The sequence below is a fragment of the Canis lupus genome, chromosome 21 (genome assembly GCF_011100685.1).
Source record: "Canis lupus familiaris isolate Mischka breed German Shepherd chromosome 21, alternate assembly UU_Cfam_GSD_1.0, whole genome shotgun sequence".
Taxonomy (NCBI): domain Eukaryota; kingdom Metazoa; phylum Chordata; class Mammalia; order Carnivora; family Canidae; genus Canis; species Canis lupus.
The window spans coordinates 42785580-42812631 of NC_049242.1; the positions used below are offsets into that span (position 1 = coordinate 42785580).

General features: G+C 48.7%; 1 protein-coding gene across 9 annotated transcripts in view; it reads left to right on the forward strand.

Annotated features, from left to right (window-relative positions):
• Window positions 1-27052, forward strand: part of NAV2 (neuron navigator 2) — a 724081-nt gene that overhangs the window by 648020 nt on the left and 49009 nt on the right. For 6 of the 9 annotated variants that reach the window (XM_038569252.1, XM_038569245.1, XM_038569246.1 and 3 more), the window contains 8 exons: window positions 3506-3797; window positions 4536-5238; window positions 8556-9023; window positions 9678-9743; window positions 11147-11191; window positions 13880-14040; window positions 15854-16042; window positions 22659-22711. In XM_038569252.1, coding sequence (XP_038425180.1) covers window positions 3506-3797; window positions 4536-5238; window positions 8556-9023; window positions 9678-9743; window positions 11147-11191; window positions 13880-14040; window positions 15854-16042; window positions 22659-22711 — 1977 coding nt within the window. The remainder of the gene's footprint in view (window positions 1-3505; window positions 3798-4535; window positions 5239-8555; window positions 9024-9677; window positions 9744-11146; window positions 11192-13879; window positions 14041-15853; window positions 16043-22658; window positions 22712-27052) is intronic. The other 3 variants (XM_038569247.1, XM_038569249.1, XM_038569251.1) reach the window with 2 other exon arrangements.

The window sequence follows — 27052 nt, forward strand, 5'->3', positions numbered from 1 at the left end:
GCATCCTTGGATAAGCCAATCAGCCTCTTCAAGCTTCTGCCTCCTAGTCCGTAAAATCATGGGAATTAGAGGTGTCTGGAAGGATGAGTGTGGTAGTGACGTGGAAACACATTACCTGAATGTGCTCTCACAGTGTCTCATTCCCAGTAGGTGCTCACAAGTTTCTTTTTTTCTCTCTTCCTCCCTCCCTCCCTTCCTCCCTCCCTCCCTCCCTCCCTCCCTCTGGATTACCAGTCCCTCTGCCTCCTTCCTCCATTCATGTCAGTAACCAAGGCTTGACTGTTCTTAATGTATTTTGCAGCTCATTTTATATTTTGCAGCATTTTATTTCTAGGGCAGTGTGTTAGTGCCAGAGGACTTAAACACCTCTCTCTCCCCCACGTCATCATCTATCCATTCATGTCCTTGGTCATTCAGTATTTCCTTTTAGTCTGTGGAAGATTCCATTCCAGGTGCCAAGGTACAGAGAAGCATATATCAAAATTCCTTTCATTTTCACTGCCTGTGAAGTTTATAATATACAGGGGGAGGAGTGAGAAACGCACATTCCATGTGAGTTTAATTTTTGCTTACTCAAGCAAATTTCTGAATCCTGTGGCAAGGATTCCCGTCCTGTGTGGCCTCGGGGGAGCCTGGAGCTCTCTAGATGTTCCCTGGATATTGGGCTGATGCAGGGTTAGGGTTTGGCTGCGGGCAGGGAGGGGCGCCCCTTCTGCTCACCTGCTCCGTCCGGTGCTGCTGCTTGTGACATTAGGCAACTTACTTTCCTTCTTCACCCCTGTACTTTCCTGGTCTCTAAAGTATGGATTATAGTACAAGCTCAGAGGGTTAGATGATCCAGTAATGTGTGCAGGACACGGCGCCTCCCTAGCAAGAGAAGTGGCAGGTGATGATGCTGATGCCGATAGTCACTTCTGTGATGACTGCAGTTGACACTTGAGCCAGTTTAGCTTCTTGATCTGCAGGGCATGTGGGCACGAAGAGGGCAGTGTCCTGGCTTCTATTTTTTTTTCAAAGATTTGATTTATTCATGAGAGACACAGAGAGAGAGGCAGAGACACAGGCAGAGGGAGAAGCAGGCTCCATTCACGGAGCCCAATGTGGGACTCGATCCCGGGACCCTGGGATCACACCCTGAGCTGAAGGAAGATGCTCAACTGCTCAGCCACCCAGGCATTCCCTGTTTAATATATTCTGTGCCTCAGTTTTCTTATGTAAAATGGAGTCTATGAACTCTAACTTCCTCATGGATTTTTGGTGAGGATTAAAGGATCCGTGAAAAGCACTTCCTTTGGCCCAGTACCTAGCACATAGTAAGTGCTTAGTAACGCTAGTTGTCATTGCCACTACTCTTAGCATCACTACAGTTTGATTAGGGAAAATAAGGTATGGGAACATGCGAAGAATAGCTAATACAGGAACCCGGAATGTGGTGGCGTGCTAAGTTTCCCGTACTCCTGGAGTGTGTTGGAATGTGTCAGAATGTGCTTGAACATAAGCTCCAGGAAGGTAGTGACTTGTACTTGTTCCTATTCATTATAGTATTCCCAGCCCCCCCATAAGTCTGCCTGGCATATAGGAGCACCCAGTAAATAAAGCCGATCTCTTTCCTGCTTCAGGGCCTTTGCATATGCTCTTCCCTAAACTCTCCACACTAAGTTTCTTCTCACTCTTCAGGGCACTTCCTCAAAAAGGCCTTCCTTACCTGACCACCGTCCCCCATCCTCCTCCTCATCAGCTAAATTACATCAATGTATTTCTTTCTCCTACCCCTTATCCTTATTCTTCAAGAATTCTTCATAATTCACAATTATGCATTTATTTGTATTTATTTATCCAACCTCTGCCTCTTTCACCGGATCGTAAACCCCAAAAGGGATGGGACTTCATCTCACCTGCAGATCCTGAGACCTTCCAGCATGGCGCCTGGCAGACAGGGGGCTTCGAGGAGATTCTGGTTGGGACAGGGAGTGGCTAACTAGCCTCAGCTCATCTGTGAACCCGAGATTGTCGTTAGGCTCCTTGACCAGAGTGGTCAGGATCAGAGATCATCTTGCTGAAGCGCGCTGTAGCTTGAAAGGCATGTGTTCATTGGTTCCCTCCTTTACGCATCAAGCCTTGAGGGGGCTCCTGCTCTGTGTTCAGATGGGGGGGGACACCCTGCCTGTGTCCCTTGCCAGACCTGAATGGGGGAGCTTCCCCCAGTCGGGGAGTGCTTTGTCCCCATCCTATTTCTGGTGCCTCATCCCCCGAGGGAACTCTGTGTTTGAATGACCACACAAGCGAAGTCACCCATTAGGGGGCTGCGATGGAAGAGTGGAATTTAGAAGGAGAGAGAGGCCATGGTGGCGACAGGTTATTCCACTGGGGCTGCTTGTCTGCGTTCAGCTTTGTCCCATTCGGCGGTATACCCACAGAGGAAGGCATAGGTCCTGCTAACTCTTGGGTGAAAGGCATCAGGCTCCATTCTTGCCCGGTAATCACTCTGGTTTCTTGCCCTGCTGGCATTGCCCGCTGTTGGTAGTTAGGTCAGCAAATACAGGACTTGAAACTCCGCGTGGCCGCCCTAAAGTGTTGCTGACTCCCACCCACCACACTCACTGCACCGGTTCTCCCGATTGGCATCCCCTCACACAATTGGCATCCCCTCACATGGGGCCCCAACCCCCTGGGGAGGCCCCCAAAGCATTCTGGTTAGCTTTGTGCCTTTTCACTGCAGTGAATCATTAACATCATGCTTCTGTCCCCTCCTGGGTTCCACGGCCTGCAGGTCAGGGCTCTTCCAAAGAAAGCTAGCTAATTATATCCCTTGTCTGAACAAAATCCCACAAGAGGAGCAACGAATGCAGTGGCATATAAATGGAGCGGGGTGGAAGCAGGCACCTCTGGCTTTAGCCCTGGGGGGGACGTGGCTTTTGAGGATTTGTTTCCTGCCAGCCTCTCTCTCTTTCTCCTTCCCTCCCTCCCTCCCGTCCTCCCTCCCTCCCTGATCACCGTGGAACTAGCAGCCACCCTCGCTTGCTTGCTCGGTGGGTCGGTCGGTGTGTTAGACTGGGGCGCTGTGCTATATTCAAAGATCTTGCTGCGGGTGGAGTGATAGGAAGACAGCAGAACAAAGGGGAACAGGCCAGGAGGCTGGAGGCTGGATGAAGACAGGTCTCCGGAGTTAGAGACGCTTGTGGCCAAGTGGCGGAGAGCTGGTGGCTGAATTCTTGCCACCTCTGCTCACGTTTCTCCCCACCCCGCCCACCCAGGGGCTCTGTCCCCCTTTGTGCCCTGGCCCCTCCTGCTCTCTCCCACCCCACCCTCCCTCCCTTCCAGGACCCGCTTATACTCTGTACTTGCCTTGAACCAGAAAACTCCGGCTTTCTTGCAAGATCAGCAGCCCGTAGAGGCCCAGACGTTTTGCGAGTAGTTACCTGTCATCGAATCGGCGTTCCCGGCCTGGGCTGCGGGGCCCCGGGCCTGGGACTCCGAAAGGACTAATCCAGAGTCTCATCCGCAGACCGACGCTGAGAAGCACTCACAGGTGGAGAGGGGTTCCCTGTGGTCGGGCGATGACGTCAAGAAGTCAGACGGAGGCTCAGACAGCGGCATAAAGATGGAGCCAGGGTCTAAGTGGAGACGGAATCCCTCGGACGTGTCCGACGAGTCTGACAAAAGCACGTCGGGCAAGAAGAATTCGGTCATCTCGCAGACGGGCTCGTGGCGGCGAGGCATGACAGCTCAGGTGGGCATCACCATGCCGAGGACCAAGGCGGCTGCCCCAGCAGGTGCACTCAAGACCCCAGGAACCGGTGAGTAAGAGGCTGCGCCGCCTCGCGTCCGCATTTGTCGGTCTGCAGACCAAAACCCACAGGGACTTAAGTCCCCTTAAGTCCCCTCAGATACCTCTCTACTTGGAGTTTGCACTCTGCTCCTAACTAGCTTTCGGAAAGGCTCCCCTCCCTACCTTTTCCCAGCCGGGAATGAGGGTGCAGACCTCGGATTTGAGGATGGTTCAGGGGCCGAGGACCTGCGTTGCTTTGACCGTGGGCTGAGGAAGAGCCAGCGCACCTGCGTGCAGGCGTTTTAAGGACACGAGTTTACAAGCTGCCTTTATGTCGAGTTAACGTGGTCCACGATTTAGGGATGCGTGTGAGCAAGGGTAGCGTTTTTGCAGGAAGGCAGGGGTGCCCCCTGAAAATGTTAAGGACAGCTTTTTAGTGGACAGAGGAGGAAAAAAGGGCAGTAAAAGGCAGGATCTCTTTTCCAAACTTTTCCGTGATTGGCTGGCTTTGCTTTGTTCTGGGTAAATTGAGACTGCTTTGCAAATGAGTAAGTGGAATCACTGACATCTCCTAGAAGGCTCACGGTGACAGTAGTAGACGGGATTATCTTTATAAAAAGCTCTCTCCTTTGCCTCCCAGAGCTACTGCTTTCCCCAAGGATAAAAAGTGAACCACCTCTTTGGAGGAGGGGAGGATTTTAAGCAGATGGAGCTGTACGAGCTGGCTTCTTGGTTTGCAGGCTAACCTTGCTGCTTTCTCTCTCAGGAAAAACAGATGATGCAAAGGTGTCTGAGAAAGGAAGGCTGTCTCCCAAAGCCTCCCAGGTGAAGCGCTCCCCGTCAGACGCAGGCCGCAGCAGTGGCGACGAGTCCAAAAAGCCCCTCTCCAGCAGTTCCAGGACACCCTCTGCCAATGCCAACAGTTTTGGGTTCAAGAAGCAGAGTGGCTCGGCCGCTGGGCTGGCCATGATCACAGCCAGTGGGGCCACTGTCACCAGCAGGTCAGCCACGCTGGGCAAAATCCCAAAGTCATCTGCGCTGGTCGGTCGGTCTACTGGCCGGAAGACGAGCATGGACGGGGCTCAGAATCAGGATGATGGGTATCTGGCTCTCAGCTCCCGGACAAACCTGCAGTACCGGAGTTTGCCAAGGCCCAGTAAGTCCACCAGCCGGAACGGGGCTGGGAACAGATCGAGTACCAGCAGCATAGATTCCAACATCAGCAGTAAGTCGGCGGGCCTGCCGGTGCCCAAGCTGAGGGAGCCTTCCAAGACGGCCCTGGGCAGCTCTCTGCCTGGTCTGGTCAACCAGACGGATAAGGAGAAAGGCATCTCTTCCGACAACGAGAGCGTGGCTTCCTGTAACTCTGTGAAGGTGAACCCGGCTGCCCAGCCCATGTCCAGTGCGGCCCAAGCTACTCTGCAGCCAGGGGCTAAGTACCCCGATGTGGCCTCTCCCACGCTCCGCAGGTGAGTGCGTAGATGGTGCCGAGCACAACTGGCGTACGTGGAATGACATCCTGAGCTAAATTTTTGCTCCTTGGTGAAAACAGCCTCTGTTTCTCTCCACTTCTGTTTGGTCAGACCCTGCCAGCAATTTTGTAGTCAGCTGATTCTCTTCCCAAGTTGGGATGAGAAACCTAAGTGTCTGAATCAGTCACCCTGAGTTCGAATCCTGGGTCCACCTTAATTAGCCGCCGTGTATCTTTCTTAACAATTCTGTTTCGGTTTCCATATCTGACCCGTAGCAGGTGCTCATCTAAGTTAGCTACCATCCAAGATGAGATGTTAATATACCCCTAGACCCGGGTGGGTATATGAGGGGAAGACAGGATTTTTTTTCCCCTCCTTATCTTATTAGTTCTGTGGCTGAGATTCTTTTTTTTTATTTTTTATTTTTTTTAAGATTTTATTTATTAATTCATGAGAGACACAGAGAGAGAGGCAGAGACACAAGCAGAGGGAGAAACAGGCTCCATGCAGGGAGGCTGATGCGGAACTCGATCCCAAAACCCTGGGATCATGCCCTGGGCTGAAGGCAGGTACTAAACTGCTGAGCCACCTGGGGATCCCTGTGGCTGAGATTCTTTATCATTATGCCAGCCAGGGAACTTGGCCCACTATACTCCCACATACTTCTTTATATTACATGGTTTTGGCTTTTTTTTTTTTATAAAGATTTATTTATTTATTCATGAGAGACACAGAGAGAGAAGCAGAGACAGAGGGAGAAGCAGGCTCTTCGCAGGGAGCCCAATGTGGGACTCGATCTCGAATCCCAGGATCACGACCTGAGCCGAAGGCAGACGCTCAACCACTGAGCCACCCAGGTGTCCAATATTACATGTTTAATTCCAAGTTTGTTTCTGAAATTTTAGCTTCTTTTACCCCCCCACACACATACCTTTTAAAGCAGAAGTGTTTCTGAAAAAAGAGAAATTAATTTCTTATTCTGTAAAAAGGCACTTTCCCACACTTCCACACTGAATGGAAATTTGTATGTGAAAATATTATAATTTTTTAAACAGTTCCTTTTTAAATGTGCATGAGTTTTGCTTGTTCCTCCTATCTCATTATAATATCTGCTGGACCATCCTCAAACTTCCAGCTGCATAGGACAGAGCTTATCTTACCTTCCCAGGAAGTGTCTTTTTTTTTTTTTTTTTTAAGATTTTATTTATTTATTCATGAGAGACACAGAGAGAGAGGTAGAGACACAGGCAGAGGGAGACTCGATCCCAGGACTCTGGGATCACTACCTGAGCCAAAGGCAGACGGTCAACCACAGAGCCACCCAGGTGCCCCCAGGAAATATCTTATCTTAGGAAAGAATGTAAGTCCTGGATAGAAAATTAAGTAGTGAAAAATAAAAATTATGTGCACACGTACATATTTGGGGGTGAATAGGAATGTCTGAAAAAACTTCAGAAGAAGCATGCCATGTGAAAGGTGTAATGAAGCGGTTCACTGTTCTTTGTCTAGACTTGATTATTAGAATTTCAGTAATGATTATTTTTTCAGGGAAAGGTCCTCTTGGGCTGCTCTTTGTTATTTTAACAGATTGCCTTGTAAATGAACATTTTCTCTGCTTCTTGCCTCGAGTATGATATGTAATATTCTCTCTTTGGTATTATAGATTTCCTTTAGTAACTACAAAGGTATTTTACTAGACCCTCAGGCTACTATAATAGGATACTTGAAAATGCATGCAGATTCTTAGGCTCGACATTGAGCAAACTTTTGGCCAATTCCTGTTAATTACATTTTTCCTAAATCATTAAGAGGTTTTCTCAATCTTCTCTCTGCATTAGTACAGAGAAGAGAAACATTAGAGGAAGGGATAGCTCTCCTCAAATGATTTGAAGGACCAGTAGACAAAACATTGGTCTTTTTTCTGTGTAATTACACGAAAGAGAATTAGGGGGGACGAGTAAAAATGAAGAGGGGAGATCAGATTTTGGTTTCCCAATGATTGGAAGTGCTTGATGATGGAGTAAGTCGCCCTCACAAGTGGTGAGGTTCCTGTTACTGGAAGTATGCAAGCATGCCAGAGCCAAGAGTATACGAGGGGATATCTCATTCTCTGGTTGTCATCAGGCAAAAAACGTTTTCTAATCTCTCACCAGATATTGTAGTGAGGATTGATCATGTGTGTGTTCGTTCTTACGATATTGGGATTCGTAAGGACCCTCCAGAGAAAACCATGCCGTCAAGTAGCTGGTGCAAGGCAGCCTGCCTGCCATAATATGTAGTCATTTCATCACTGCAGAGATAGACGTTCCACGAGGCCTTGGTGGAGGGGATCACTTGCATTACGAGAGCGTGTACCCGCCCTTTGACTTTTAGACCATTCTGCTGTTCTAGAGAGCCCTGTGGCCAAAGGAAGAGAGAGACACGTGGGTCATTCTCTGATTTTTGACATCATCTGGTTTTGGTCATCGGCAGGGGGCGATGACATGGAATGACATTTCTGTTCCCAAGACCCAAGGACTCTATTTTTTTTTAAGATTTTATTTATTTATTCATGAGAGACACAGAGAGACAGAGGCAGAGACACAGGCAGAGGGAGAAGCAGGCTCCCTGGGGGAGCCCGAGGTGAGACTCGATCCCAGGACCCCAGGATCACTCCCTGAGCCGAAGGCAGATGCTCAACCACTGAGTAGTCCCGCAAGGTGTCTACTCTTAACGTCTTGTGACCCCAGCAGGATTTCTGTGTAGATCCTCGATTAGCACTAGCCTCCCATCTTTCAGGTAGGTGGGCATTCACTGGAGGAGAAATCTGTGAACGCTAACTTTTCCCAGGCCCCATCCAGACCTAGACTCATGTTCTCGATTGTTCATGTCCTCCTTAGGGACCAAAGCAGCCAAAACCCTTGGGATTGAACTGTCATAAACTGCTTCACGCCCCGGGGTTTCAGATACAAAGATGATTAAGATAGCTCTTTCTTCCTCTAGATGTTTCCCAGGCCGGGTCAATTTTCTGGTTACTCTATTTATGGAAATAAAGGGAGGCAAGATCTGGGACCACCATGGCTAGGCCTATAGAAAATTAATCCGCGCTGCCCCCGGGGTCTCGGCTGCAGCCTAGAACTTGGCGCTGGAGCCTTGTGATACGCCGCTGTGCGGGCCCCTGCCTGGCGGCCGTCCCCAGTGGAGCCCCATTACATGCCCCGTCCCCAGGATTCCCAGCGCACCTGTACCTGCCCCCCCCCCCCCCCGATACTGTAACAGCTCCACACGTCTCATCGCCGGCCGTTCAACTTGCCCAACCCTTTGTCTCTTCACAGACTCTTTGGTGGGAAGCCTAACAAGCAAGTGCCCATTGCCACAGCAGAAAGCATGAAAAACTCCGTGGTGATCTCCAATCCGCACGCCGCCTCGACCCAGCAAGGTAACCTAGAGTCCCCCTCGGGCAGCGGCGTCCTGAGCAGCGGGAGCAGCAGCCCTCTCTACAGTAAGAATGTGGAGATGAACCAGTCTCCTCTAGCCTCCAGCCCCAGCTCCGCCCACTCGGGCCCTTCCAACAGCCTCACGTGGGGCACCAACGCCAGCAGCTCGTCCGCCGTCAGCAAGGACGGCTTGGGCTTCCAGTCCGTCAGCAGCCTGCACACCAGCTGCGAGTCCATTGACATCTCCCTCAGCAGCGGAGGGGGGCTGAGCCACAATTCCTCCACGGGCCTCATCACCTCCTCTAAAGACGACTCCCTGACTCCCTTCGTCAGGACCAACAGCGTGAAGACCACACTGTCGGAAAGGTTGGTGCCGCGCGCTTGGACCTCCCAGAGAGGCCGCCTTCCAGAAGGCCGAGGGTCACGTTAGGCGTCCCAGGTGTTCATCCACCTCTGCCTGGGAGATGGCTCGCTCTCTCTGGCCTCTTTCCGCGGGGAAGCCAGTTTGGGGTGGGATCCGGCTCGGCTCTCCTCCCCGTTGACCTCTTCCAGTGTGGTTATTCTCGCGCTTGGAGCTGCTGGAGGTCTCCTGGGGGGGCGGATGCAATCCTTCCATCGGAACTGGCCTTCCTCCTCTGAGGTCCTTCCGTTTTATCCTGTTGGCTCACCAGCTGCTTGCTTCCCTTCCCCCCGTCACGGTGCGGGCAGAGTAGGTGGCCGGCCGGGGCCCCGGAGGGGGAGGCAGGAGAGCTTTTAGAAAGCCAGGTAGACTCGGTGGTCACCAGGGCAGACCCCCTCCTACGGAAGGGCCGCCAGCCAGAGTGATGGGACATCGAGGAACCGAAAGCAGCCTCCGATTTCACCGCAGCGTGGTCCGTGTCTAGTTTCTCCACGTAGGCGAGAACGCCGGGATCCGCACTGGGAATGAGCAAAATGTTCTAATCGTTGTGTGTGACGACACCTCCCCTTGCTTCCCATTTAATGTTCCTTTTCTTATTTCCTACCTGCCTGGACTTCTAGCCCTCTCTCTTCCCCTGCTGCTAGCCCTAAGTTCTGCAGAAGTACTCTGCCCAGGAAACAGGACAGGTAATGACGTCGCAGGCCGGGGACCCCACCGAGCCTCTGGGTTCCTCTGCCCATCCGTGTCGAGCCAGACGTCTTGTGTGAGGCTGTCGGCCTGAGGCTTCTGCTTGTGTTCGTGGCTCTGGTGTACCCTGTGACCCCAGACATGCCAGTGAGGGTCTTGTGCCACTGTCCGCTGAAGCCCTGGGAGCGGTGGCGTCGGGCCGGCCTCGCCCTCCCCAGCGTGGGAAGGAAGCTCAGCCGCTTGCACTGGGATGCGGGGGCCCTCACTTGCATCTCTGCCTTCCTGTGGCATGCTCCTGCTCCCCGGCTTCCCACCGCTCCCCCCCATCTCTCCCCTCTCCCTCCCGGCCCAGAACCCACCTGCCACCCACTGTGCGGTGCCTGGCCCTCACCTTTGTCTCCCCCACCCCTGCTCCCCACGCAGCTGGCTCTTTTCCCATCCAGAGTCCTTTCCTGCAGTTTGGCTGTTGCGTCTTGCGGGCTGTTGTGTTCCATGTGCCCATTTCCTGTAACGCTAATGGAAAAGGTTATGTGGAGTGTTGAGGCTTCAGAGATTAAGAGTCTTGCTTGCCCCTAGCTGCCCTGTAGGTGGGCCTCAGAGATGGAGCCTGACCTTCAGTTGGTCGGGGAGCCACAGCTTGGCCAAACATAATAACCAGATGTTGTCTCATGCTAAGAAAAAAAAAAAATTAATGAAAATCCTCTTCACCCCGTCAACAGCAAAAACTCTGGTTTTGTCAGATTCACAGACCAACCCTTTCAACCCTTGTTCTTTGGAAATCCAGATGCCTTGACTTTATCAGCCAGCAAGTTGTAACGTGCCCCGACTCGGGCCCAGGGCTCAGCTCCTGGCTACACCAAACTAAGGGACCTGGAATTCGCTTTGTTACAGATGAATTCCAAATATGCAGGGTGCTGGCCTCTTGAAACCCTCCAACAAGTCCCTTCTCTCACTTGAAGTCATCGTCAGTGGCATTTGGGGATAGGCCAGAGTTGGGGGTGCAGGGAACCTGGCCTCGCCCTCTCCGAGGAGCAGCGGTGTTGGTACGAGGGTGGGTGGCCGGGCAGCAGAAGGTGTGGGCTCTGCTTTGACCTGGGGCAGCCCCTGAGTTTTTCCTTTGCCCCCGTGGCAAGGGAGGAGGAAGAGTTGGGGCCCAGTGGATGGCTGAGGCCTCCTGGTACTCGGGCTAAGGTAGGCACTGGCGCCAGCCAGGCCCAGGATCAGGTCCCTCCTGTTTTCCGTGGATATGGATGTGTTGCATGCGCAGCTGGGTAGGGGCGCACTCCCTGGTGCAGTGAGTCTCTTGCTCCAGGTCTCCGGCCCCTCAGCCTTTCCCGCCTTACCTTGCCTGCTTTCCCTGTGCTTCTCTCAAGTTCTCATTTTTGTTTTGACTTTCCTACAGTGACCCGCACCTTGATAGGAACACTTTGCCTAAAAAAGGACTCAGGTATCTGCGTTTCCTCCTTCCATCCGTGCCATCTGGTGTGGCTTTGGGGCTTGGCTGCGTGACTCTCATGGCTGGTGGGGGTTCGGGCTGGGCTGGGCTGGGGTCCCCGCTTTGGCCACCGCAGCAGGACCCTCTGAACGATGGCTCCCCCCGCCCCCGGCACCCTCTCATTCTCATTGCTCCATCTGTTGGCTTTTTTGCTTGAGCAGAGGCTGTGCTTTCTCAGGCTTACTGTGGTGAAAACCATCTCATGAAGAATACCCCTGGGCAAGCCCAGCGAGCGGTTACTGCTACTCCTGGGGCCAGCGGCTTTAATCGATGAGCTCTTCACTTCACTATGACCATCCTGTTCATGGCTGTCTTCTAAAGAAAGGACATGACCTACAGCATGTTGGTTAGCCAGGACAAGGGCAAAGGGGAGAAATATTTCCCCCAAATTGGGAAATGTTTAACTTTTCGGGCCACTGAAAATTGCTAAAGGCAGATGCTTTGCACGTCCTAAATACTCTCATCGAAAACCACGTCGGTTTTAGGTGGCTGACAAGACATGGGTGTGATTGGCTTTGGTGTAAAGGAAGAAAAGACCACCAGGAAGGAAGGTCCTTCCATTCATCCTCGTTAAGTCATGGCTCATTTTTTTTTTTCGGTGCAAGTCCTGGTTAAACAAGATGCTGTAAGTGACCATTGCTCATGCCATCTCCTTCACTTTGCCAACCAGAGGCACTCCGGTTCTAACGCCTGCCCCATGGTCCTACTGTATGAAGGCTGCAGCTGTCATTTCTCCTGCTCTTGAGACACCTCGTTCTTTGTAGCATTTGCTTCACCCTGCACCGAGCATTAAGTGCTTTTGCAAAAAAAAAACCAAACCAAAACAAAACAAAAACTTGGAATGAAATGTATCATTGCTGTCATGTGTGTCTGTAGTTAATAATTTGCAGCTCTTAAGGCTGAGAGTGTTTTGAACCGTAATGCGAGGTAGGTATCAATGCTGCCTTTCAGTAGGAACTCGAGTAAAGCCAATTCTGAGAATCTAAGAATAAAAGTATTGAAATCCCCCAACAAGACGTCCTATGGGAGGAAGTTCAGTACTGTGGCCATAGAAGGGGGGAGTTGGCAAGGCCTTTTGTGCTAACAGTTTTCTTCATGCCTGTGACGGCTTCTTGTCAGCACCCATGCTAATCCTTAGATCATGGCCACTCTCACGATGAGTTTGACACTGCCGCCCTGCTTCCTGAGAGGAAGTTAACTAACCCCTCTAAATAGTAACATTTTGCAATTTCATATATATGTATGTATATACACACACACACACACACATATTTAATTTTTGCAGTAGATCTGTTCTATCAAAATGATGTAGCCCTGGCTTTTCTTTCTTTTTTAAGATTTTATTTATTTATTTATTTATTTATTCAAAGAGACACACAGAGAGAGCGGCAGAGACATAGAGGGAGAAGCAGGCTCCTCATAGGGAGCCGGATGTGGGACTCGATCCCTGGACTGGGACCACACCCTGAGTCAAAGGCAGACGTTCAACCGCTGAGCCACCCAGGCATCCCATAGCTCTGGCGTTTTAAAATTGTTTTTTGAAATTTCAGAATAGAGATACATGCTAGGCTATCTTTATGCAACTGATGTGGCCTAGAAAGTTGTCTGTCCATCACCTGTAGCCAAATTTTTTTGCCCCCCTCCCTCTGCCTCTCCCTTCTAGCTCCCCGACACATTCAGGTCCTATGCCACGACGCCAACAGCTCTTTCTTGAGTCAAAAGAATCCCTCTGTCTCCATAATCAGTAGTCGCCCCACGGTGATCTGTGTATAAGTCCAAGGGCACTCTGGCCACTGCACACTTGGGAAATTTGAGATGCTGCCTGCGGGCGCGATGAGAAGAGCATGGATTTTGGAATCTGACACAAAACGGGTTGAAATCTCAGCACGTGATTTGAGGCAGACCCTCCCCTTCTTTATGGAAAATGGGAATAACAGCCTCTGCGTTGCTGGGGGGGTGGGAGGTGTTGGCGAGAGGTCTGGGAAGGCACCCAGCACATTGGAGACATTCAGTACATCATTACCAGACATGTTACACACTCAGTGAGGAGGTGGGCCCCGTGACTTCTGTGGCGCCCAGATGCAGGGCTCTTTTTGTGGAGACTTACTGATGCTAACATTACAGCAAACACTGTAGGCATCGGTGTCCTCACGCCTTTGGTCACATCTGGTTTCTGATATGCTGGGATACCCACGGCCACTTAGTTGCGCTCGAGGATGCAGATGCCCTGAGCTATCTAATGAAAACTTCCTCAAAGCTCTGACAGCAGCTCCTTTGTTGCTTCAGTCCTGTCAAGATGGGGGCTTTGAAATGACACTGTCATGAATCAACATGTTCCAGAAACGCCCAGGGACGGCTCCTTTGAGCATTTACCGATCTTGCTCCCTTTATGTATTCCTTCCAAACTGAAAGCAATTGCAGTTTTCCCCAAAGGCGGCCCAAGTAGCAAAACAAGGGTTTGGAGAAACTTCCTAAGTTTCAGGATGTGTAGTGATGTGATTATTATTATTATTTTTTAACATCATCTTTGGATCTGTATTATATACATATATTTTTTTGTCTATTGATCATCAGCTCCACGGAGTTCATTTTCATACGCGCTGTGCATAGTTAATCCCAGCGTCATTTCTGCCCGTGCAGGTATGCGCCCACCTCCCAGCTTCGCACACAAGAAGACGCAAAAGAATGGTTACGGTCCCACTCCGCGGGAGGCTTGCAGGACACCGCCGCCAATTCCCCCTTTTCCTCTGGCTCCAGCGTGACGTCTCCCTCCGGAACAAGATTCAACTTTTCCCAGCTTGGTGAGTAGCCACCGATCGTTAGCTATAGCTGTGTGCATCAGCTCCACAGGCAGAGGTTAACCTGAAGGAGGCCTTTGGCCATCCACATGTGGTCCCGTCACTCAGGATCTGATCAGCCCTTAGCAATGTAATATAATTATAGGAGATTGACAGCAAAGGAAAGAGAGAAAGTAGAAAAGATTTTGGTACTCTAATCAGTAATTTATGTACGTGGTTGATACAGGTAGGGTTACTGCGAAGAGCCAACCACTCCATTTTTTTTTTCCTTTAAGATCTTTTTTATTTATTCATGAGAGGCACACAGAGAGAGGCAGAGATACAGGCAGAGGGAGAAGCAGGCTCCCTGCGGGGAATCTGATGCAGGACTCGATCCCTGGACCCCAGGATCACACCCTGGGCTGAAGGCAGACGCTCAACCGCTGAGCCACCCAGGCGTCCCTAAACCACTCCATTTTTGAGAGGAATGTATTCTGTTTCTAGGACCTCTGAAGACGTAGGTTCACATCTGACAGAGTAGTAGCATATCCCATGTCTGGTCACCCGCATTGCTCCATTAAGCTGGAAAACAGAGATCAGGTTGTGAGTGAACAAGTATTCTTGGAAATGCCTCCTACTGACATGATGCTTTGGCTGGCACAGTGGGGAAAGGAAAAGAGTTTGTAACACAGCTGCTGCTGACATGTTAATGGATTCTCTTTCAGAGACACAAACACACCCACACAGACTCATAAACAGGGTGAGCGAGAACAATCCAAAGCTTTATATGAAACCACGTTAAAAACCGACAACAGTCAGGTACTGAGTACTCTATGTATTTGGAAAAAGGAAAGCTCGTTCCTGGCTAGCATCACCGGGAAGGATGGGCACTGCGCCTCCAAAGACTAATGCAGGGGAACAAAACCGTGCTCACTCTCATCTTTCTCTTTAGAGGGGCAGCCTTTTCTGAATATTGTCAATAATAAGCGGGAGGTCTTTTTTTAATTTTTTTTTAAGATTTACTTATTTATTTACTCATGAGAGACACAGAGAGAGAGGCAGAGACACAGGCAGAGGGAGAGCCAGGCTCCCAGCAGGGAGCCCAATGGGGGACTCGATCCCAAGACCTCGGGATCATGATCTGAGCCAAAGGCAGACTCTCAACCACTGAGCCACCCAGGTGCCCCTGAACAGGAGATCTGTAAGGACAGGTGTGACTTGTAATCAAGGCTTAACTTTGCCTTTTTAATTAACTCAGTGGATACTGTTGGGAATACTGTATGTTACTGAAATGGACAAGGTTGTCATTAAAAAGCCTATTCGGGCCACGGCGGACGTGCCCCTTGGCGCTGGACCTCTTTAGGCACTGTCACCAAGCATGAACCATTGGAGGCCGTGCGACCTGTGTTCACATTGTTCTTTCCCAGCCGTAGCTCTTTGAGGCAGGAGTTTCTTGTCATGCACAAATGCTTCCCATTTGATCAAAAGCCCCGTTGGACTATTTTAGGCTTTGCCTTTAGAGGGAGTTGTCCCAGATGAGCCCAGGGAGTAATTAGCTCATGCCTGGAAGGTGACACCAGCTTGTCAGAACGTGCCAAGTTGGAAAGCTGAGGCTGAGAGCCTTGCTTTGGAAGTGACCCACCTTTCCTCCCTTATTTTTAGCTCTCAGCGTGTTATTCAGATGCTGATGTGACAACCTTCTTGCAAACAGACAAGGGAGGGAAGTTGGCGGGAACTGATATGGCCGATACTAAGCAGTCCCCTTGTCGTCCCCATCCGGGATTTGAACAGAGGCATGAATTTTTCCAACCTTTCAATTCCCTTCCTTTCTTTCCAGCGAGTCCCACCACTGTCACCCAGATGAGCTTGTCCAACCCAACCATGCTGAGGACTCACAGCCTCTCCAATGCCGACGGGCAGTATGACCCCTACACCGATAGCCGATTCCGGAATAGCTCCATGTCACTGGATGAGAAGAGCAGAACCATGAGCCGCTCAGGCTCCTTCCGGGATGGATTTGAAGAAGGTAAGCAGGGAGGTTTACCATCTCAGGTCACCCTCGGTGTCGGTGGCCCTGCCTACCGAGCTCACGACCCGGGAGCCCACCTGTCCGTGTTTCTAGCTCTCTCGCTCTGGGGGTTGGGGCTGGGGAACTCTGGATAGCAGGGTCTGGCTCTTCATTCACCTCTCAGGACTAAAGGTAAGCTTGCTAAAGAAACATGAGTGAACTTGGCGCTGACCGAGCCTCACTCTCAGCTTCTCCGTCTTGGACTTGGGCCACAACTTCTTGGCATGGGCCTCCATCTTGAGGTTCGGCTGCTGGCTCACCATCCTGGCAGAGAGAGTTAGTTCATTTCCCTGTGCTAACGTACCCATGTGGCTCTGAGGACTGTGGGCAGCCAGCCTCTCCATTGCACTCCAGAATTTTCTTTTTTTTTTTTCTTTTTACTCCAGAATTTTCTATTTCTCAAGCACACCAATTTTTTTTTTTTAATTTATTGGGTTATACCCTTTCCCTTCATGTATGCCCTTTTTCCTTCTTTGCTCACTAACTGTGAATATTTTGGATTGGATTTTTGTGCTTTGTTTATTTTAATCAGAATTTTGAGAGAAAGTAGCTGTGGACATCTTTCCCAGCCATCTTCCTCACTTAGTTCATCTCTCTTTCCCCTTGTTCCTTTACTCAAGGTGTGAGTTAGGGAAGCAAGCAGTCATAATGCTATGGGGGGACAGCCCCACACCCCCGAAAAGCTTCCCAAAGATTGGTGTCAGTACTCATTGAGTGGTGGTTAAAAAATGTGGAGCAAGGCTACCAGGGTTTGAATTCCAGCTCACCCATTTCTTTGGTATGTGATCTTGGACGACTTCACCTCTCTGTGCTTCTGTGTTCTTACTGACAAAATGAGAATGATACTAGTACCCAGCTCATGGAATTAGGAGAATTCAACGATAGGTATGAATGTTAACCTGAAAATGTTATAACATGTCCTAGCCTGTAGACTCTGCGTCAGCAGTGATGTCCTGGCACCTGGGGCTCCCCAGATAGGGGATGGGTACTCTCAGAGCAATTGGAGTCCAGGCTAAGGCCATAGCCCTTAGCCCACAACCAGTGCCTTTTTTTTTTTTTTTTTTTGCCAGTAACAGAAGAGAAGGTGGGAGAGAAGGGAGCCCTGAGTGCTTCCCTCTGCTCTCAGCCCCTGGGAGAAAAATATAAGCCCAGCATCCTCCTGAGAGGAGAGAACAAGCTTGTCTTGTTTAAGAAATCCCTAAACAAGTTGAGAGGGACAGAAACACAGAATAAAGCCTTCTGCTTTTGCCCAGCATACTTGTTCACAAAAATTGTGAAGAGTTTAGTGACAGGGCGCTTGCCCCCTGGTTCATCTTCCTAGCCACTTCACCCCTTCACCCTGATTTATGTCACTTGCATCCAGAGACATCCAGTGAGCGACAGCAAGCAAGTCTGCAAATCCATATATGGGAACCTGCTGGGACAGAGGATTTCGGAGGGCTGGGGCCCGAGGTCCTTTGACAGGGTCTTACTGGGTTGATTTTTTTTTTTTAAGATTTTATTTATTTATTCATGAGAGACAGAGACAGACAGACAGACACACAGGCAGAGAGAAGCAGGATCCATGCACGGAGCGTGATGCGGGACTCAATCCTGGGTCTCCAGAACCACACCCTGGGCCAAAGGCAGATGCTCAACCGCTGAGCCACCCAGGCGTCCCTTACTGGGTTTAAGAGCTAGGAATGAGTGCTGTAACCACCCAGGGCAGTCATGGTGGTGGGCACAGGGACCCCAAGGTGAAGGCGTAGGCAGGTCTGCCTTGAACTTTCGTCTAGTTAGTGTGCTAGCCAAGCATGGCCACAGAGCATTCCCCAGCCCTCCTGGTGACAACTCACATATGGAGTGTGTACCTGAGTGAACCGTGTTCAGTACTGAAACTTGTCCAAACAAGCACACTTCGCCTCATAAAGATCCAGGACCATTACAGTATCATCATCAGAGAGCTTTTATTTATTCCATCTGGAATCAAGCTGTCAGGCAGCACAACTGTGGAATATCTGGGATGTCAAAGTGACATTGATAAAAAATGCTTGCCCACAAGCAGTGTCTAGACTTTTGTAAACCCTAATGATTCATGGTGACGTGGAACTGAAGGGCAGAGGTGGAAATCAAATTGAGGGGTTAGGAGGTAGGAACCGCTGTCAATATGCTAGGAACACGTAACATTTTTATCTTTTGGGAAATTGTGCATCAAATTGATTTTATTTCTTCCAGGGGTATTACGTTATGAAAACAAAATCGAGCTTGTGCAATTAGGTGTTTTTAATTCCATTGGGTAAAGGCTCCTCCCACCTTTTGAATTTATAAACCCCAGTGTTGTAGAGACAGTTGGGGGAAAATTTTACATCTACTGTTTGGACCAAACAGAACCTCCTTGTAAGAGTCAGTTGGGTATATCATATGCCAGAAAGCAGGATAGAAATTTAAGAAGAATTAGCACAAGTACTTGTGTGAGGTTTTTGTGGGATTTAATTAGCACTTTCCATTTTGAAGGAAGTGGGAGTCATAAATATGTAGATTAGATACAGGCATGGCCCACATGCACCCTTTCAAAGTTATTTCAGGTAAATTAATTTCCATCAGATGCATTATGCAATCTTAAAGTCAACTTTAATAGTATACATTCAGGGAGATGCTTGAGGCATTTTTAAAATGGAGGTCTTTGCCCAGGGACTTTACTAATCATCCCTAATTGCTAGTGTAATCTAAAGCAGTTCATATGGATGATTGATTGATTGATTGATTGATAGATAAATAAATAAAGCAGTTCATATGGAATCCATAGGAACAGAGGAGCTTATTAATAAATAAATCTCTTTTTTTTGCAACTCACTTGGGATTCCAGCCCCAGAGTTCTACTTGTGATTGAAATCCTGACATGTCTACTGCTAGCAAAGAGACTTTGGGAAAGGGACTTGACTCTGTTCAGCCTATTTCCTTTTCACTAAACGGCAGAAAATAATTGAGCCTGCTTTAGAGGATTTGAAGTGAAGATTAGGTGAGATAAATCCCGGAAAGCATCTAATGCAAAACGACTTGGAAAGAGGTTTACAGTAAGGGCTCAGTCAATGGTACCCATTGTTATAATTGTCGTGTTTTGTTTTATCCTTCTCCCCAAGGGCCATTACATCTCTGCTTTGTTTCTGGCAAAATTGAAGCCAGAAGAAGTGCTTTGGGGACTTTGTGTCACCAGGACTAGGTCCTAAACTCTTGATTTTCAGCCCTCTGTTCTCCTGTTCAGTCTTACCTTACCTTTGGCTCTGCCTTGGTCACAGCTGGGCTTTCTTACCGGTGTGAGGTGGACTCTGATCCTTCATCAGCGTGTTTTCAGATTTTAGTTTGGTTTCCTTTGCTGGTTCAGGGGGTGGCCTGTTAGCATCAGAACTGTGTCTACTTCTCCCTGGTCATACTGATAGTACCAGCAGTGGAGCAAGAACAAGGATACAGTGGCTAGATGCGCAGACTCCGCTCCTAACTAGCTGTGTGTGCTGGGCCACATCACTTGTGTATTAGTGATAGAAACTCCTGCCCTGTCTGGGAATATTACCTACAAATTCTCTGATATTGAGGGTCGCTTCAAGCAATAGTTATAAATGAGAAAGTGCTTTGATTGGTATGAAGCTGAAGATACATGTGAGATACCAAGTGTGGCATCAGGGGCATTTGATTGCTTTACTGGCTATGCTATGCCCAGTTGTTTTGTTCTGTCTTCAGAGTGGACGTGTAATCACCTGTGCTCTAGGCAGGGGTGAAATCATGATTTTCTCAGACATGTGTTTCTTGCTCATTTGGTCCGAGTTTATATCTGTGTAGATTGGATGAGGGGCTGGGGAAACCATTCTAAAACACACCAAAAGCCTTTACCAAAAAAATAAAAAGCAACAACAACCACCTTTCAGAAACCCATAAATCAGGTCTCTTAAGGGCAAAACGGTCTGCAGACTTCTTTTTTTTTTTTTAAGATTTTATTTATTCATGAGAGACACAGAGAGAGAGAGAGAGGTAGAGACACAGGCAGAGAGAGAAGCAGGCTCCATGCAAGAAGCCCGATGTGGGACTTGATCCCGGGACTCCAGGATCACACCCTGGGCTGAAGGCAGGTGCCAAACCACTGAGCCACCCAGGGATCCCCCCCAGTCTGCAGACTTCTGGTCAGCAGATCCTGTTTCTGAATGCTGTGTGACCTTAAATAGGCCGTTTGACCTCTCTGGATTTTTTTTTTTTTTTATTTTATTTATTTATTCATGAGAGACACAGAGGCAGAGACACAGGCAGAGGGAGACGCCCTGGCCTGAAGGCGGTGCTAAACCGCTGAGCCACCTGGGCTACCCGACCTCTCTGGATTTCAAATTCCTCAGGGGCAGAGATGGCCTAGACAAGTCTCTGTGTTCCTCTTGGCTTCAGAATTTTAGAGGCACAGGTATAGGGCAAAAAGACATGGTGTGCTTTTGCTGTTCTGTCTTTGTAAGTCTCACGTGCATTTTGCTGTCCAAGAGTATCCAAGCCACGTAACTCGGGCTCTGATTTGGTTCAGCTCAGCTGGAGCAAGGCCAACTGCCATGGTTTGGGCAAGCCACATTCAGTGTAGTGTTGACTCTGGAAATCAAGGAATCTTTCTTTGGACCACAGCCTTGCTCTTGCTATTTACCAAGTGAGAGGAGTTAATTACAGAGAAAAATAATTACCTCCACTGAAGCCTGCCAGATACACCGTTTGCCTGCAGCCCGGGGCTTGCATCAGGATTTTGCTGAAGGCAGCGTCCGTAAGTGTGTGTGTACGGGCTGGACAGATAGAAGAGACAAACTTCCATCTTTGGGCAGCCTAGTTCTATGTGGCAGCCTGTGCCAGCTGAGCAGGTGGTGTGATGGAAAGGTGTAGCTTAAGGGTGGCTACGTGTTACCCCGTCTCTTCCCCCATGGGCCTCCAATATAATCCAAAGTAGCCCCTACTTGCCCGTCTCATGGGCTAACATAAATTAACCGCTTTAGAATATCAGGCCACTAGGTTGGGGCATGAGCGGCGGCTGCTAATGTGTCTACATGTTAACACTGAAAGCCATTATTGGCCATTGACACCATAAACTGATTCCTTATGGTGCATGGGCCAGAGAAGTCATGGATGGCAGAATGGAGGAAGAGATCTAGAACCCTTGGCATTGCTAAGGAAGGTGGATGTGAGTAATGGCGTAGGGATCGCCTCAGAAAAGCAGGCATCTTCTAAGTAAGAGAGAAGAGGGCCAGACAGGCAGGTCAAGAACGAGCTGAAATGAGAAGCATCCTAAACCAACAGCACTGTACAGGCGGAGACTCCGAGGCAGCCAAGTGCTATGCAGGGCCTGCTCGGGAGAGAAGTGCAGGATTCCGAACATGATAGGAGCACAGAAAGGAGGAGCAGGTCAGGAGGTTTATAGGGAGACAGCACGGAGGCCCCTGGGACCGTGGGTGGGGCGGGGCGTGGGCTGAGCTGTTTGTCGGGTATCTTGTGGGCAGGTAGCTTCTGCCGAATGCTGATCCAAGTTGAGTTCACTTCTTGGGTGGTAAGTGCAAGCCGTTTAGCACTCGGGGAATGTTACTCCCAAGCCTCCCAGTCTCAGACCACAGGGGATAGCTGGTCCACCGGGGATGGCTAAGTGTGGGGGGTAGAGCATTCCACTCGTGGTCAGGAAAGCTGTGCCCAATTAAACGTCTCTGATGTCTCCACGGGCATATTCTTGTCTTTCAAAAAGTTGTTGAGAGATTACTAAGGGAAAAGATCATTAAAGAATCTGGTTTCCAGAAAGAGAAGTCAGTTAGAATATACTTAGTCCTGGAAAAGACCGTGACTTAAAATTATATAAAGACAGTGGAATGTCTCCACTGGGCTGGGGGCAGGAAGGGGCGTGAAGAGGGTATGACGGTGGTTGTGGTTCTAAGTCAAAAGTCCCAGTCAGACACAGGAAAGAGGACACTGCTTGTTTGTGTAGAAACCAAAAGAAAAAAAATCTCTATTTCGGTAGATAATGTTTTCTAACCAAGTGATCATCTAGAATGAGTTTAGTGCACTGTGGCCCACAGCCAGCCTCCTGTGTTCATAATAATCGGCTCATCTTTGTGCATACACGAGTGGCGGATGCTAGCAGGGTATACGACATCTATGCAACACAGTCTCAAGCCTAAAGGAATACACTAGAAACAAAGAAGGGAGTAAAATGTGCTGGAATGGAGCGGGTAACAGGTTGCCTGTGGGTAATAGAATTCTGAGCTGTGTAGGTTGTGGCAGGGAGTATGTTTTCTTAACACGTCTCTGTACTTGAAAACTTGTATTTAGTAATCATGTATTATTTTCACAGGGGGAAAAAGGGATTTAGAGTTTGCAGGGGAGCAAAGTGAGGGTGTGGGGTAAAGGAAAAGAGATTCCCTTAGCAAATTATTCCGTATTTGACCCTGACCTATTGCCAGACCAGGAAAAGTTGGGTCAAGGTGAGATTAAATTGCCTGGTCGTGTCCTATAACGCTGACTTTCTCCTCCTCTCTCCCTTTTTGGCTCCATCGAAGCTAGCTCTGCAATTCACCTTCTTTTTGTTTTGTTTTAATAGTTCACGGATCCTCGCTCTCCTTGGTTTCCAGCACGTCATCAATTTATTCTACAGTGAGTATAAATCAGTGCTGTGTGGCTGTGAGCATGAGAACTGGGGCTCCTTTATCAAGAGGGTTGAGAATAAGATAAAAAAAAAATCGCTTCTCCTAGAGAAAGTATCTCTGATGGAAGGAGCTCGATTAATTAGGGAACAAGATTTGAAATTCGCAAACAGCTATTGATTATAATGTATCAACCAGTAAATCAGGAACTGACTCTTTATCTGTGAAGTAGAGAGAAGAGCAGCCACTACCTTGTGGAGCTATAATAAGGATCCAGTGTTAGGAAGATGACATTTCACTACAATATAAGCCCTTTGAGGACAAGGACTTTTTCTGTTTTTATTCCTGGCGCTTAGAACAAAGCCTAGCACATAGTAGGTGCTCAAAAAATAGGCTCGAATGAGATAAGAAAATGCACGTAGGATTGAATATAGTGCACAGAGCAAGCTCACAAGTGTTGGCTATCATCAATGAGTGGTCTATTGAACAAAAGCCACATGTAATCAGATATGGTTCTGGATTTGTTCAGGGGTGCTTGCTTTTTTATAGCTATGTGTGTAATATTGTTGATCTTAAAAACTTTGGGAATTCCTATAAGAAAAAGTAATTTTATTAATTGAGAATTGGAAATCCTTTAACCCTTTAAATCTGTGGAGGACAGATGTTTTGGTAATTCACTTTTTGGCAATGCCCGGTTCCTGGGCTACATATATGGAGCAGGACAAACTGTGTATGGCCCTTATAGGTTAAAGGCCACCCTGGAATCGAGTGAAAGAGACCAGGGCCTGACTGTTCTTTCTTAGGCCTATGGCGAGCACATAGACCTTAGTGATTGTTGACGTGGTCTGATTTGAAGGACCTTGAAATGATCCCTTCTGCTCCTACCCACCTTGCCCCCCCCCACCTCCAAAACACCTCATTCTTTGGCCAGTCATCTTGTCTGAAATGTCATCACAGAACCCTGTTTTTCATTTTAAAGGCTTTGCATATAGTGACTTTAGAGAGGGGAAGTATTAAAGCCTTTGTCTACTGAGAAAGCATAGAGAGGACATTTTGTCAACTAGTACATACATTAAGTCCTTTCCTCAAGAGGGAAAATCTGTGCCATGGGTGCCAAGATGATACTTTGAAACCTAGATTTACTTCTCCAACAAGATTTCCTGGTCCTATGCATTTGTCAGGCTCTGGGCTAAGCCCCAAGGACAGGATGTAGGTAGAGAGAGGAGCCTGCAGCTGAAGGAGAAAACCAGAGGCACCAAGGACACCCAGGGTTGGGGGGACTCCGCTTTCCCCGGGTTGGTGCAGAGTAGCTACTGCAGACATCACCGTGCCTGGTGGAAATGCCAAAGTTTCCTGTTAACACAGAGAGGGTAGATTAGATTCTTTTTGGAAGAGTGAAAAACAGGGGCTGGGCTGCATCGGCCAGCCTTGGAGGGAAAGACCATGAGCTTCTCCCACCATGAGAGTTCAGGTGTAGGAACGTCCCTCGCGTTTCCTGGCTCCGCTGTCTTCGAGCAAGATCACCTAGTCAGGGGTCTCTCAGTAGCTCTCGTTCTGGGTGTGTGGACAGGAAATTTCAAATTATTCTTTCTGAGTTGATAGCAGTATGCTCATTACCAAGGACCTAAGAATGATCCTTAATTCCATGTTTAACTAGATAGCAAGAGACCCACAACCTATCTTCGTTTTTTCTCACTGTATGACTTTGTACAAATGACCTCATTATTCCAGGTACCTGTCAGTTTTGTCCTTGCAATCAGGGAGCCGGGTGGTCTCGGGGTGCCCACAACTTCTGACACTGACCATGTCGAAGGCTCTCCTTTACTGTCCTTTATCTGTGCCTTCTCTGAACATATAGGTTACTTTTTGCAGACTCTTATAAAAAAAAAATAGTCTAACATTTGAATGGTTTTTTAATTTTTTTTTTTAAGTTTTGTTATTTAAGAGGGAGAGAAAGCACGAGCAAGGGGAGGGGCAGAGGGAGAAGTGGACTCTCTGCTGAGCAGGGAGCCAAGTGCAGGGCTCGATCCCAGGCCCCTGGGATCATGACCTGAGTCAAAAGCAGATGCTTAACCAATTGAGCCACTCAGGTGCTCCTAACATTTAAATGTTTTTGTGCTTGAGTAGTCTGCTAATTCCAGATTGTATCTGGCATCACATCAAGCATGAATGTGTGGTCCTTTATCTATTATTGGCCACTTGGAAATAGTAGAATTCTGAAACTCAGACACTTCTGTAAATGTTAAGGTGAACAAGTTCCTATTTGTTGTCTAAAAGGAGATTGTTGGGATTTCCTACGTTGCTACCAACCCAGACCAAAGAGCCTGTTTAAAGGCTGAGTGTCTTAAAGGCTCTTGTTCAATGTTCATGGGTTTTATCCCCTGAAATCTCTGTAATTCATGGATATTCAAGAATTCTCATTCTGGCTAAAAATTGCCTGTAATTTTAGTTACAAAGGAAAGAAAAGGCAACATGATGGTAAGCAACTGCCATGGAGAAGTCACTGCCAGCCCTTGGATAGAGAAACTCCAAGAGGCTGCATTTGGCATTAGGCTGGCTTTCTTGGATGGTAGGGGGGCAGCAGTTGAGTTCCCAGGGGAACTGCTAAATGGAGAGAGGCTCCCAGCCTCGCTTAGAGTTCCCAGGTACACAGAAGAGCAGCAGCTGGGGAGTAAGATGCAAAGCACCAGATTTTTTTTCAGGCTGCGGTTGAAAACTGGAGCCCAAGCCTAAAGACAGGTGGGCTGAGTGACAGCGGCCCAGGGATGGGGAAGGAATAGGAGGCTCGTGGACAGAAGTGCTGAGGAGTAGGGCTCCTCCTATATGGGTGGTTCAGCCTGCTGACAGACCTCCAGTAGCCTCCCAGATGTTAGATAGCTGTGACATTCTCACCATTAACTTTCTTCTTTGGATCAGACTCAGAAGTCAGGGGCCTTATTTCTGGAAGGCCTCCATGAGATTGGGGCTGTAGTAAAAGAGCAGGAGAATGTGCCCATTAAGATCATCAACTCTAGAGCCAGACTACCTTGGGTCCACTCCCAGCTCCACCTTTTAACAGCTGTGACCATGGGCAAATTAGGCAACCTCCCTGGGCCTCAGTTTCCTCATTTGGAAAATACACGTGAATAGTATTAGTACCTACTCAAGGGGGTGTTATGAGAAGTCAATGAATAATGAGTGGAAAGGGCTTAGTCACTTATTACCGGAAGGTAAGCAACATGAGGTGAGGGGCTCGGTGGTCATGTTCACAGCTGTAACCCACGTTCTTAAAACTGTGCCTGGCACATGGTAGGAAATCTATAATTGTGTGATAGGTGGTGGTAGTGGGCCTGAGTGGATGAACAGATAGACAAAGAGGGTGAATAGTCTCAGAGAAGGAAGAGTAAGCCCTGAAGACATCTCCCAGTGTCCTCCTGAAAACATTTCTTCTTTTTTTTTTTTTTTCAAGATTTTATCTATTTATTCATGGAGGACACTGAGAGGCAGAGACATAGGCAGAGGGAGAAGCAGGCTCCCTATCGGGAGCCTGAAGTGGACTCAGTCCCAGGACTCTGGGATCACACCCTGAGCCAAAGGCAGATGCTCAACCAGTGACCCACCTAGGCATCCCCTGAAAGCATTCCTTAGATGAGGAGATTGTCCAGCTTGTGACTTTAGGCAAGCTATAACCTCTCTGTGTCTCAAAAGGAATACAGACCTACTTTGTTGGCTTATTGCAAGGATTAAATGGTTTGGCCCCAATAGTCCTAAAAACCAGTTGCCATTGTTAGAAGCCAGCTGGAGGGAGGGCCCTCCTGGGCAGGATTAGGAGTCAGGGCAGTGGGGTCGGGAGCAGGGGGCCAAGAGACATCAGACAGGAACCAGCTCCCCACCTACCACGGCTGATGGACGTAGGGTCTGCAGGGTCTAACCAATCATACCGCTCTGCATTCTGAGCTAACAGAGAAGTAGACACCAGAGTCAGAGTCAGATGCTGATTTTTTTTTTAAATTTTATTTATTTATTCATGAGAGACACACAGAGAGGCAGACACAGGCAGTGAGAAGCAGGGTCCTTAACAGGGAGCCCGATGTGGGACTTGATCCCCAACTGGGATCACACCCTGAGCCAAAGGCAGATGCCCAACCACTGAGCCACCCAGGCATCCTGCTGATTTTTTTATTTTATTTTTATTTTTTTTTCTGCTGATTTTTTTTAAATGGCAGGTTTATCACTAGTAGAATTAGATGGGACATGCATCTAGGACTCAAGGACAAAACAGAGTCTTTACTGATTTCCACTTGCCTTCCTGGCTCCCCAGTCACTGCCCCACCCCCAGGGAAGAGCAAATGATGGGGTGGACAGAAGGTAG